Source organism: Meleagris gallopavo, chromosome 4 (assembly GCF_905368555.1).
Source record: "Meleagris gallopavo chromosome 4, MGAL_WU_HG_1.1, whole genome shotgun sequence".
NCBI lineage: Eukaryota > Metazoa > Chordata > Aves > Galliformes > Phasianidae > Meleagris > Meleagris gallopavo.
The window spans coordinates 57,162,252-57,174,842 of NC_139407.1; the positions used below are offsets into that span (position 1 = coordinate 57,162,252).

Consider the following 12,591-nt stretch of genomic DNA (forward strand, 5'->3'; position numbering starts at 1 on the left):
AGAAACCTCAGTCAACTCTACGTCTCTGCTCAGTAATTCCTTTTCAATGCATAATGTAATTCTTAAATGGAGGAAGAAAAGAAAAAGCCCTCCTTCCCAGAAACACATTATTTTAAAATGTGTTGCAGTTGTTTGGCTTTCCTATTAAAGCAGAAACAAACTCCTTCTTTGTTCCCATCTTGATGGATTCTGTGCTCCAGATGCTTTACAAAGATGTTTACAACACTACCAGATGAGAGTTAATCTTCAGTTGGTGGAATAAAAAGCAAAACTAAAATGAATTCCAGGAGATACCAACAGTACTGCTGTATAGAGTCTGAAGAGTTGAAAGATGCATTTCCTATTACAGAATGTTGCTGAAAGCATAAATTGAAAGGACACACTGTAAATCTCACTTATAAATTTTTACATGTATACCAAAATAACTGTTTACCAAATAAGGAACAAATTGAGTAAGGTGATAACACGTGTTGGTGTCAAGTTTTAGATTCCTTTTTATTCTTGAGGTAGGTCAGATACCAACTGGTATTAGCATATTCTTTTAGGTGGTAAGACGTGCTCTGTTCACAAGAAAGAAAATGTAAATCCTGAGAATGGATTAGAAGAATGTAGTCTTCAGGACACCAGATCCAAAACTACAACCAGTTTGCCTCTACTCTAAGATTTGTTCCAAGGGCCTGAAAAACTGCCACTTTATATCATGCAGTCGTGCAGCAGACAATACTTACGTTTTAAAATGCGCAGATTGAACTGGCTGTGATAATCTTGTTCCATGTAAAATGTTTAACAAAAATCCATTTGTTGTGTAAATCATCTTGGTTATGACACACACAGAAGAATAATGCTTCGTAGCTCTTCATAGAGTTTTTTCTTTCTCTTCCACCATACAATAATCTTTTATTTTTATATATATACGTACATGTATATATACATATGGCCCAACGTACGTAAAAGGAAGTTGTTTAAAAGACAAATGTGTGTCCTGTCATGAGTATGAACAGCAGACACAGTAGTTTAGTAGTCCAAGATTCCTTGGAATGTAAACAAATCATTGCTGTTTGAGTGGGTAGGATCTAGCTCTTCATTTGATGCTGCTTTAAAAATTGAAAAGGTATTGTGCAACTATGCTCTAAAGCTGTGCATAAATTGTTTCTAAAATATGAAGATTTAAGAAATGAGCTACATGTTATATAAAGTTGTACATAAATGTTTCCATTGTATTGTAAGTTTCTTATTTCAACTGAAAGAAAAAATGTTTGGACTGTTTTAGCATTTTAAAATAAAAATATTATTTCAGTTTCCTATGTGAATCAGATCTAAAGGATTTGTACAGCCTTTTTAAAGAACAACTTTTTTATGATTTTTTTTTTGTACTTATATGAAATAGCTTTAAAAGATGCAAAGGGCTCATTAGTAACTTATAATTATTTTCCAGATTCATGTGGTATGTAAGGATATGGCTCTGTTTTATTAGATGCAATTATAGAACAATAGAGCCTAGCAATCCAGCAACTTCTGTGTGCATTGTATCACTGGAGACACTGCTACAGTTATGTAAGCATCAGTTCTCTGCCAAGCCCATTGTTACAGCTTAGTTTTCAGTGTATTTTACTTTATCCTATGATGTAGCATCTGGATTTGTGATGGACAAAACTCTGACTTACACAAATGCTAGAAGTAAATCTGAAGTAAATCTGAAATTTCAAAGTTGCAAGGTATTTCAAAGGTCACAGTGTCTCAATTGACTGTGTTTCAGCCTTAATGTGATTCTCAGCTATCCTATGCTTTGGAAAACCATATTTCTTGTTTTTTAAATTTGTCAAATATGGTTAAAGAGTTGATTAATGTGCTTGGGTGAATCATATTTCCAATAGTGAAAATAAGTTGCATAGTTTCAGGTACTTTAGAACCCTTTCAGAGAGGTGAAGTAGAAAATACTACCATACTTTGCTGTTGCTGAACAATTCTGATTTTTTTTTTAATTATTTTTAATAGATTCACTGCAGAAGAATAGTGCTATAGAGAGAGAAACTATTCACGTAAGATTTATTTAATTTACTCTGTTTATGCTGCTTCTTGCTTGCATTTACTTCTATTTACATTCTTTATTCTTATTCTTTTATTTATATTCTTTAAAAGAAAATACTGTTTCTTGTATAAGCAGAGCCTATGTATATTGAGACTGTGCAGCTGTGTACGTTGATGCCCAATTACTCTTTCGAGTTTAGTAAATAAATCTTGTCTTATTTAACAGTCTATGAGTATTCCACGATTGTTAGCTGATAGAAAAGCTTAATTGTCCTCTTTGAGAACAGAGGACAAAAAATAGGGATTATACTGGGGACTTGAGTCAGAACTAGAAAGCTGTTGTTTTCATGCAGTCCACTGCAATCTTAAAAGAACACGGAGCCTGTAATTATAATGAGGATGATTAGGGAAGTTGCAATGCCAAGCTTTTCTTAGGGAGCAGAAACAATATATTGAACACAGATGAACAAGTAAAAAAATGTTTGTGATTTCTTTAATTTGAATTTTAATTTATTAATTTATTAATGATATATATATTAATTTTGCCATATTCCAATGCTGGCTGGTTCTGTCACTGACAGGACAGTGTCATTATTTTAAATCTGAAAATATTTGATGTAAGTTGCTGTGATACATTGCTTTTACAGCACATGGTTGGATGCCTAATTAAAACTAAGCCTCTTTTCATTAAAAAGATCAATTAAAAAATCTGAAAATGCAACAAGTCAGAAGTTCTTTCATGATAATGGTAACATTGTTTGAGTTCTATGAACAAACTGCTTTTATAATACCACTATCTTCCATTTTGGTACGTGTTTTATTTAGAAGTATCTAATAGCAATAACTTTTTCCCTTCTGCGTTTACAAACTTAATTGGGGGGGGAGGAGGGGGAAGGTGAGGACTTATATTTCTTTGTATTTTATTCATAGGTGGAAAACCTGGACACTCAGATAACTGAAGAGCATCAGCCTAGGATAACAGAATGTAAAACTTCAGGAATAATGGATAAAGAGAAATGTAAGTGATCCAGAACTACACGAATATGTATAAAGCCTTGCTGCTGCAAAAGAAAGTCCTGCTGTGATCAGTCCGTACTCCTTCTTCCAAAAGAGAATTGTAGAGTGGGGAATTCCAAAATCCAAAGCAATTAATCTTTTTTTGAAAACAGCTCAATACATTTGTTGTAACTTAATATTGCTATCAATGTATGGTGACAAATTCAGTAGTACACAGAAGCATTTTATAGTAGCTTTTTTAATTAGAGGGAACAATTTATTTTTAATGTATAAAATATTTACTAATTTTATCATTAAAAGAAAAAAAACAGAGGTGGAGTATAAAACTGAAGAAAGCTGATCATCAGGGAAATATCAAGCCATTCATTGAACTTTGTGAGGCTGGTTTTTTCCTACTGTTAGACTGGGAGGACTGACATCTTTGTCTAGAATCAGGTGTCAAGGAAGGTAGTCCATTGAATGGCCTAAATATTTAAGTTAATCTATTTGTTTAGACTTTCTGTTAACATAATTGTTACGGGTCTATGTAATATCTATTCAACCTCTGCTCTTAACTGCAGGAAAGACTTGCTGCAAAAAACCTTACTATAAGTTTTTTGTGCTTTTTTTGTGTTCTTTTTTTTTCCTGCATCAGAACAACAAAAAATGCATTGGGCTAATTGATATTATAATTTCTGTGATAATTCTTTTTATTCTGCTCCTAAGAATGTTGATTTCTTAAAGTCTGTGACTGGAAACCATGTGGTATTCATTGTAGTGTACCTCGTAACACTACCTGCTTTTTTTGGTTGGTTTGAAGATAAGATTCATGTTGAAATTTGACAGATACCATATCAAAAAATTAAAAAAAAAAAAAAAAAAGCAAGAAACATGGAGTTCTTTTATGTAATTTTTTTATATTACTTTATCAAGAGAGGCTAGCCTAACTTTCTGTCCATAGCTTTGTAATTAGGATGTTGGTTTCTATTTAAAAAAATCTTTGCAATAGTGTGCTGGTATAAAAGCAATATAAAATCTGACAGATGAACTGTTTGAATTGTTTTTTGTTTTTACAGCCAGCCAGCTGATTGCTCAGGATGTAGGGACGGATGATGATCCAAGTCAGTGCTCCAGAGCAAAACCTAATAATATCAAGGTATTTTTGAGAATGTTTTTCTTTTGTAATTTTGTAACGTGAATAAGATTTCAGTGTTTATTTGTATAGCAGTTTATTTTGGGAAGTATTTTCATTTTTAACTGTTAATTACTCTTACATTGTGTTGAATAGAAAATGACTATACAGTGATACTCAGTTTTTCAGGAAGTACTCAAAAAAAAAAAGTGGATTTGTTGTTCTATGAAATGTCTGTATAATACATCTTTGATGTATTGTGGGCCAATTTGCACTGTAGTTAAGGGCTTGGGATCATGTGAAGTACACAGGGTCCGACTGCCCAATAAGTTCACCATCTTGATGGTTGTACTGATCTGAGATCTGCAGAATGTTATCAGACTTGACCTGAATTCTGTATTTGCACTTCCCCTTTGAGTCAGAACAGGTACTTAATGAAAAATAATCTCCCTCTTAAGAGATTGTGCAGAGTGTTTTGCTTTATCTCACCTATTGATTTTGATTAAGGTTCTCAGCATCGAAGTTTTCAAGAGACACTATAAAATCTTGATGAATAAAATAACTGCTTTTTTTCTGAACGCAAGTAACTGATTGTAATCCTTAATTTGTAGTAAGATGCTCTGTTTCAAAATAATACAGGAAATTACTTCATGTGATGCAGCTGAAGTCTCCGAAGAAGTTGTTGTAACACATACACCTCCTGCAAGTGCTGTGGAAGGAAAAGGTAATGAAAATAAAGAATCTGCAATTTGCTGACTCTGTACTCGAATGCTAGTATTATTTGAATGTTTCTGAGAGCAATGAGAAATCCAATCCCAGCCAAATAGTTGCATAAGTTCTCTAGTTGCATTCTGTTCCTGCTATCAAATAATGCATTATTCTTAATTCCTTTAATAGTGAGAGTAAATGTGATGTTCCTGCTGTGGAGATAGCTTGACACAGAATTATGGGGGCTATCATGCATCTGCTGCATTGTGCAATCTGGGAAGCCACTTGCAAGTAGACAATTGGAAAAGGATATAGCAAGTTCAGGACAAGGGCAAAAACTTCTAACTCAAACCAATAATAAGAGAGTTGTTCTAAGAAAAAATCATGACAAATGCACCATCAAAAACAGTGGTGTTTGTTTAGGTAGGAAAACCAACTAGGAAGGAGTGTACAAGTTAAGCTGTCGTAGTTTACTTTGTAAAAACACTTTAAAAAAAAAAAAAAAATTGACTTGGATGCAACTTCATTCTGTCTTTGTTTGTATTAACAGTTGTGTGCTCTCTGTTGAAAAATCTGAAACTGTTTAGCATTGAGCTTGTATCCTCAGGTTACTGTTTCAGAGAGAATGTGTGAGGAAATTAAATAGTTGTTTGTTGAACTTCTGAATCATATAGTGTTAAGGAGGCATTCTGGCAGTCCAACGTTCTGTGCTATGAGATGGATGTTTATAGGGAAGTTGAATTTGAGGCTGTAGTGTGATACAATACTTTTAGTGCAGGATTGTGGCTTGTACCTTTTACTCTGTCTACTAAAATAAAGATGCACAGTTTCTCTTTTTTTTTTTTTTATGTGCATGTGAAGATGAATTTACCACTGAGCAGGAAATATTTGATAAGACGAAGCAGAGTCTAGAATCAAATGAAAATTCTGTAGAGGTGAGTGGTCTTATTCATGTTAACTAATTGAGATAATGTCGGTTCAGACAGAAAACAAGTACTTTGTATTTTGCTGACAGCAATACTAAAATCCTGATTCACCCAGTGTATAAATAGCTGTCAAGCTTTTTTTGGTACTCTAAAGTGCCAAAGGCTCTTGTAATTATCTGTCACAAGGCAAAAACATGCACCATAAGACATTAGTGGTTGTTATTAACATAGCAGTAACTTCCTTCCTGCATTTAATAGTGCTTACAGATTGTATATAAAATAGCTATATAGAATTGTATACAAATCATGTTTCCTGGAAGCTTCATAATTGACATGTGGACAGTTGTATCACTTCATCACATCCAAGCTGGCTCTACAAAAATATTATCATTCAAAAACTTTTAAGCTCTTTTTTATTATCTTTTAACCATATACTTGTGATATTCTGCAGTGGCTGTTGTATAAGTCTATTTGAACATACTTTGAGAATACAATTGTTGTCTGAGTCTAGAAGTGGACACAGTTATAGAGACTTGTGGTTTGTGGTTTGCTTTTTTTTTTTTTTTTTTTTGCCTCTGCATTGAAAATAGAAGAACTTCTAGAAGTTTAAATTGCTACATATGCAGGCTCAATGCTTGAGTCACCAGTAGGGGGATCAGGACACCTCTAGATTTCTGTAAACCCTGAGTGAGGCACTTAATTCTCTTTTATGTAAAGGGGAGCAATGGTTTTGTTGTTGGAAACATTCAGACCATCTTCATTACTTGTATGTGTCCTTAATACCTTAAGCTTCAACAGCTTCAAAGTACAAAGCTTTTCTTTTTTCCTCCTTCTCCAAACTAAAGGCCTGATGTGTGTAGCGAGCTTCACAAATCTGTGCTTTGAGATAATTAGGATACTGACGGTTAAATAGCACTACCTCAGCTGTTACAAGATGTAACCTATACTATCTAGAAGAAGAAATCAGATTGGGAGTTCTCTTAAGACTGAAAAAACACGGTGAGATGTGTGGGAGAAGGTTAGAAGCATTTGTTAAATGAGGTGATACAGTTGATAGAGGTGCAAAAGACATTGTGCTGAGGACAGCCACTGAGAATTTTGCATAATCTGAAGTTGTCTTGTTTCTTTTTAGCTTTGTCAATGAATTTCATGAAAAGCAATGCCTATTCATACAAAACCTGTCTCACCCATGTTATATTTCTAAACAGACAAGCACTATTTCTGCTCATATCACAGTATGTTGACAACAGTCTTTATATTGCCCTAATACTGGATGTTAGTTGTAGTAACTGAAATACTTTACTTTTACTTTTTATAGGATAATCAACCTGTGATAGTAAAACGGAAGAGAGGAAGGCCTCGTAAACATCCTGTTGAAGATGTACAGCCTGGTGGTGGTGGTAAGTAATTCATAACACTTGTGTGGAGAAAGAGTAAAAATAGTAACGTTCAAGTTCTGAATTCATATTTCTTCCCTCAGGTGGGGAGTCAAAAGCTGATATGAGCACTGGCAATGTAAGTGCCTTTATTTTGTTTGGGTGCATTTAAGCATGAGATCCATTATTCTGTTTTAACAGGTAACAATATTTCAGAAACATTCTGTAGCAAGCTTGATAACTGAATTCACACTAAGCATAATGAAACTATAAAAACTAAATCCTGATATAATAGAGTTTACAAGCAAAATATACTATTAAGTCTGAACATGGCAAATAACAGGATTACTCTTAGTACAGCATAGTTTCACTGTCTAGCAGTATACTTGCAAGCAGGATGAAATTCTGATCCCATGCACGTGTCTTTTAGTTTGTGCTGTGAATAAATTTGGCCTAACGATCAAGGATGACTTAATGTAGAAAATTTAAGGCTCTTGTCTTTACTGAGCCTATTGTAATAACAGCATATAACAGTAATAACAGCAATAACAGCTCTTAACATTTTTAAAATAAACTTGTACTATCTGTGTTACACCATGTATGGTTAACTCATAAGACAGAGATGTGCTGGTAGTAAGTTAAGCACTTCTAAAACAATTCAGTCTTCTAAAGCTCAGCAATATCTTGATTTTTTTTTAAGCCGTGAGCTGTAAGTCACTGCTAAGTAAGTAAGTATTCTATTGAAAGTGCTTCTGCAGTCCAGTTGGGTTATAGCACTGTGATGAAGCATGGATTGAGCAAAAAATTCTTGCATAAAAAGAGGTAATGACTAAAAACTAAACAAAAAAGTTGTATTGAAACTTGTGTGTTCTGCTTGCTTGCCTGGTAAGGCACCTGCTGGTTGTCAAAAGTCTTGGGAATTTACCTAGTCTATAAATAGCAGGTATTCTTCTGCCCATGTTTATTCTGTCCATGCAGTATTTCAGGCAGTCCATTTAGGGTTCTGTCCCTTTTGCAGGTCGGGTACAATTTTGTGTCTGAATTAATTTTCCTACTCAGTATCTTTCAATATTTCTTCAATGAAATGTGATTGTTTCGGCCTTGTTTGTTTTGTTGTTCCAAATAAAAATTAGAACTAACTTAAAATCCCCTCTAGAATATATATGCCTTTACACAGTGCTGAAGCTGAGTTGTTTTGTTCTAGTTAACCATTTTAAAGGTCGTATGCTTCCCACTGATGATGGGTAGTTGTACCAGTCAGCTGGCTTCAGGAGGAGCAGTATTTACCCTTCATCTGAGAAAATGGCTCTGTAAGGCTGCATGCTGTCTTTGCAAGACAGTCTTCTCAGGCTGCTTTGAGAATGTGTTGCTACTTCAGCGATGGCATAGACATCGTAGTGTAGTCATTCAGCGATTAAAGCAATTGGATTTTAGTAACAGTCATCATAGGAGATCATGTAGTTGTAACTGACATTTTCTGTGTTCTGACTAAATACAGAGCTCTCATGGCTATAATTTGTAAATCTGTATGCGTGCTTACATAAAATGACTGCGCTAAGCTTTTTGTATCACTGAGAATTAAGTTTTCAGAGATGTGTTTAACTGAAACTACCTTTAAGTTAGTGTCTATTACTGTAATGACTTCCTTTGTCAATTGCTCTGTCAGGTTACTGAAACTACTGTAACTTCATTTGTTTGGAGGGTAACTAGGTGCAAACTTTCTGCCTGTTGATCAGAATGTTCATTTTTTTTTTCTGAGATTGCAGATATATGCATATATATATATGAATGGAGTTTCTGTGTTTATATAATACAAATCTAGGTTTTTCTGATTTGTCTTTTCTTTTTTGTTTCTAGCTGCAATTTCCTACCTCTGCAAGTAGAGGGAAAAGTCCTCAAAGAGGTAAGCAAACCATGGGAGAAGTCCAAGGGGATGTTCTAGAATATCAGATGAGTCCTTCTTAAATATTGTGTTTTAAAATACATATTCAGAAAGAAATCTAATTATTCAGTTAATTACATTATCTGTGGATATGAATTCAAAGAGGTAAGTGGCAGCTTGAGGGGATATTTCTTTCCCCTATCACAACTTCTATAAAATCTTTAAGATGATTGCTTAGCGTCCATTGGAAATACTTTTATTGTTACAAGCTGAAGTCACACTAAAAGAGATTTTTATATTTCCCTTTTTCATTCAGACACCTGTCATTTGTAAGAAGTAAAATTATGATGAATTTTAAGCAGTGTAGTTAATTACAGATAAGTAATCTGTACTGCATTAGTTGTTTAGATCCATTTTAGTAAAAGCCATTCATAAATATATTTTAATATAGACTCAGGAAGCTGAAAGGAAGTTGAAAAACGGCTTATAAACAAATACAAACATTCATGCCCTTTTAACTTGAAGTTGTTCTGCATATGGCTTTACAGTAGATGCATTCACACACATAATGGGAAGTGAAGTTTTCAGTCAGTGCAATCAAACAGTTGGAAACAACTGGTTTCTAGAGGCAGCATCCTACCTTAACAGTTCTCTTATGTAATTAGTAGTGGAAAGTAGGATTAGTAGTAGGACTTCTGTGGAGAACTCTTCCTGTGTAATTAGAAACAACTGACAGTAGGCTTGAAACCAAAATTATCCTTGCACTATTTGCTGCTGAAAAGTTGATATGGCTTTTGTTATTATTATTGCTAATTGTTTTTATACTTGAGCTAAAAGTACAACCTTTTCACTTATTAGGAGAAAATTGGGTCTGTTAAGAAAGGCGTGGCTTGTAGTTAAATTGTCTTCTATCACAGGGTATTTGGTTATGCATTTGCCAACACTTACCAGGATTTTAAATACTTGCCTGCAGTACATCAAAGAATTAATAAATCTTTTTAATATGTTAATTAGACTTATATTGTGTAAAACACTTAGTACAGTGTGCTGTTCTTCATTTTATTGTGCTTCTTCATCAAATAGTTGCATGCTTGTACTTTATTTCATTTGTTCCTGTATAGAAGATTTTTCCCGTAATTTGGACAACACAACTTCAGAGGACCTGTGTGTGTTTAAGAATGTACCTCTGATTTGAGACCTCTGTGTTGGTACAGCAAATTGACATTCTTCTGTATTTGCTCTCTTGGTCTAAACAGTGATGAATGTAGAGTTTTTGGCCTTATTTTTAGCTTTTAGAAACAAAAATAGACAGCAATTTTGTGGCATAAAAAAATGTTTAAAGAGATGGTATAAAAACCTCCATGTTGTTTAGGATGCTTCTCTCCTTCAGTGACTGGGGATTTTTATCATTGCGATATTGCAGATAACTCTATTTGACAAACTTCAAACTTTAAAAAATCATCTTTCTTACCATGGAGGCCAGCTTGGGACAACGTGCTTCATAGAGTTCATAAAATTATTTTGGTGTGCACAAGCCAGTCTGTAAGAACCACTGGATTGAAAAACCAGGCTTCTTCAACAGAGAAGGTTAACTAATTTGTATGCCAGGTACTAGTCAGGATTTAAATGCTCCCTTGTTGAGCTACAGCTGTCTTGGTGCTTCACAGTAGATATAGTAAAGCATTAGCCCAGAGGAGCTTTATATTCTGGTTTTAGAGACTTTTCAGAACTGCATTGAACAAGATCTTGAGCAGTAAGATCACATTTTGAGTTTAGCTGTACATTGAGCAAGACTGGTCTAGATGACCTCCAGAGACACCTTCCAAGCTAAATCCTTCTTGATTCTGCTGTTGGTTGACAGTAAATAAAATAGATATCTAACTTCTGCTTTTCCACTTAAAAAAAAAAAAAAAAAAAAAAGAAAGAAAGAAAGAAAAACAATAATTAAAAAAAAGTATGTGCAACAAAGCAGTAAATATTGCATCAAGCATGTAAATCTTCACTGCTTTAAAAAAAAAATCATTGTTGTCGGTCTGTATATAACAAAGTGCAAGAAAGGCAAATTCTAGTTTAGGAACCATAGATGTTTGCATAAACATCACAGAAAGTCAGAAAACTTGACAACGTTTGAAAAAATTCCTTTTAAAACTGCTTAATAAAAGATTTGAAGTTCAGGATTCAGTTTTCTTCTTTCTTTTCTAGGTACAGACATATCTAATAAGAAAGAAACAGCGAATGTAAGTGCAGGAGATTTAATTTGTAAGTCTATATGCAGTATGTAATGAAAAATGTCTGTCTTGTTAAAACTGTTCTTGTCTTGCTTCCATTTTATTTTTCCAGGAAGATGAAGCTGGGAAAGCAGAGATGACTGTGCGTAAAAGGGGAAGAAAACCCAGGCGTTCTCTGGTTCAGGCAGAGGAAACTGGTAAAAAGAAGAAACTGTGCTATTCCTAACAGAATGAAAAGATATTACTGTGCCTTTCTGTATACTGATAGCAATAAGATAAGCTTTATTCAATTTTTCCTTTCTTGAGGAAAAATCATTGAGTTACAGCTAGTGTAAATATTATGTAAATATGTGTAAATTGCTGTAATCTCATGTCAAAATTGCTACATCCCAGATGCTTCCATAAAGCCTCATGAATTTTCTATGAATTCTGGCTATGAGCTGCATAAGTAAACTGTTACAAATGTGTTAACAAGATTAAGTCAAACAAGTGTGAATTAAAAACATTGAAAGCATAAAGGAAATGGAAAATTACTTGCTTAAAATGGGATTTGTGAATAGAATACCTTTTCTAAACTAAGTGTCTATATCCTTTTGGAGGGCTTTTGGAAAATTATAGCACATGTGTAAAATTTTACATGGACAGAAATGCTGGAACCAGAAAGAAAACGTCGGAAATTAACATCTTCAGAAGAGGAGATAAGAGAGCAGGAGGAAGGTGAGGAAGAAGACAATGAGGAAGATGATGAGTCCACAGCTAGACCAGCCACAAGACTAGAGGCTCAGAGGTAACTCATTGTAGAGGCACAAATATTTTTTGCTTCGTTATTTTCAGTTGTGAATTCAGGTTTTCTTTGCAATTTGTTTTGATTGAAACTTCCCATATAACGTTGGATCTAATTCTAGCATCAGGAGATTTTTTTTTCTTTCAGTAATGAGGAATGGAAAGTCCTGTTAGAACTGGAGTTTTAGTCTTTGTATGACAGAGGATAGCTGTTATTGTAATTATGAATAACAAGGCAGAAGAGGCAATGTTTTGCCTCAATTCAGCATTGCTAGGAGATGAGAAACTGTTAGGGTAACAAAAGACAGGCTTAAGATGTCAGAAGAACTGATCCTGTTGGCAATCTTGCATCTCGGTGATGTCTCAGAAAATGGGTCTGAGCACTCTTAACTAATGGGTTAAAAGGGACTTGACTGCAATTCACCATTTGGCATTTGGAGTTGGAGCCAGGCAAAAAATATAATTTTTAATGTCAATTTCTTTTTCCAAATATTAGCCCAGCTAAATACAGGAATATGCAGTACTGTAGGAT

General features: G+C 34.2%; 1 protein-coding gene across 2 annotated transcripts in view; it reads left to right on the forward strand.

Annotated features, from left to right (window-relative positions):
* Positions 1 to 12,591, forward strand: part of BOD1L1 (biorientation of chromosomes in cell division 1 like 1) — a 35,308-nt gene that overhangs the window by 19,130 nt on the left and 3,587 nt on the right. Inside the window, exons 13-23 of one of the 2 annotated variants that reach the window (XR_014883217.1) lie at positions 1,996 to 2,039; positions 2,959 to 3,046; positions 4,101 to 4,180; positions 4,796 to 4,880; positions 5,726 to 5,799; positions 7,109 to 7,190; positions 7,271 to 7,305; positions 9,024 to 9,069; positions 11,251 to 11,285; positions 11,389 to 11,473; positions 11,876 to 12,063. Coding sequence is in view for 1 of the 2 variants with exons in the window: in XM_085223459.1 (XP_085079585.1) it covers positions 1,996 to 2,039; positions 2,959 to 3,046; positions 4,101 to 4,180; positions 4,796 to 4,880; positions 5,726 to 5,799; positions 7,109 to 7,190; positions 7,271 to 7,305; positions 9,024 to 9,069; positions 11,251 to 11,285; positions 11,389 to 11,473; positions 11,922 to 12,063 (796 nt within the window). In the remaining variant the exon portion in view is untranslated. The remainder of the gene's footprint in view (positions 1 to 1,995; positions 2,040 to 2,958; positions 3,047 to 4,100; positions 4,181 to 4,795; positions 4,881 to 5,725; positions 5,800 to 7,108; positions 7,191 to 7,270; positions 7,306 to 9,023; positions 9,070 to 11,250; positions 11,286 to 11,388; positions 11,474 to 11,875; positions 12,064 to 12,591) is intronic. The other variant, XM_085223459.1, reaches the window with a different exon arrangement.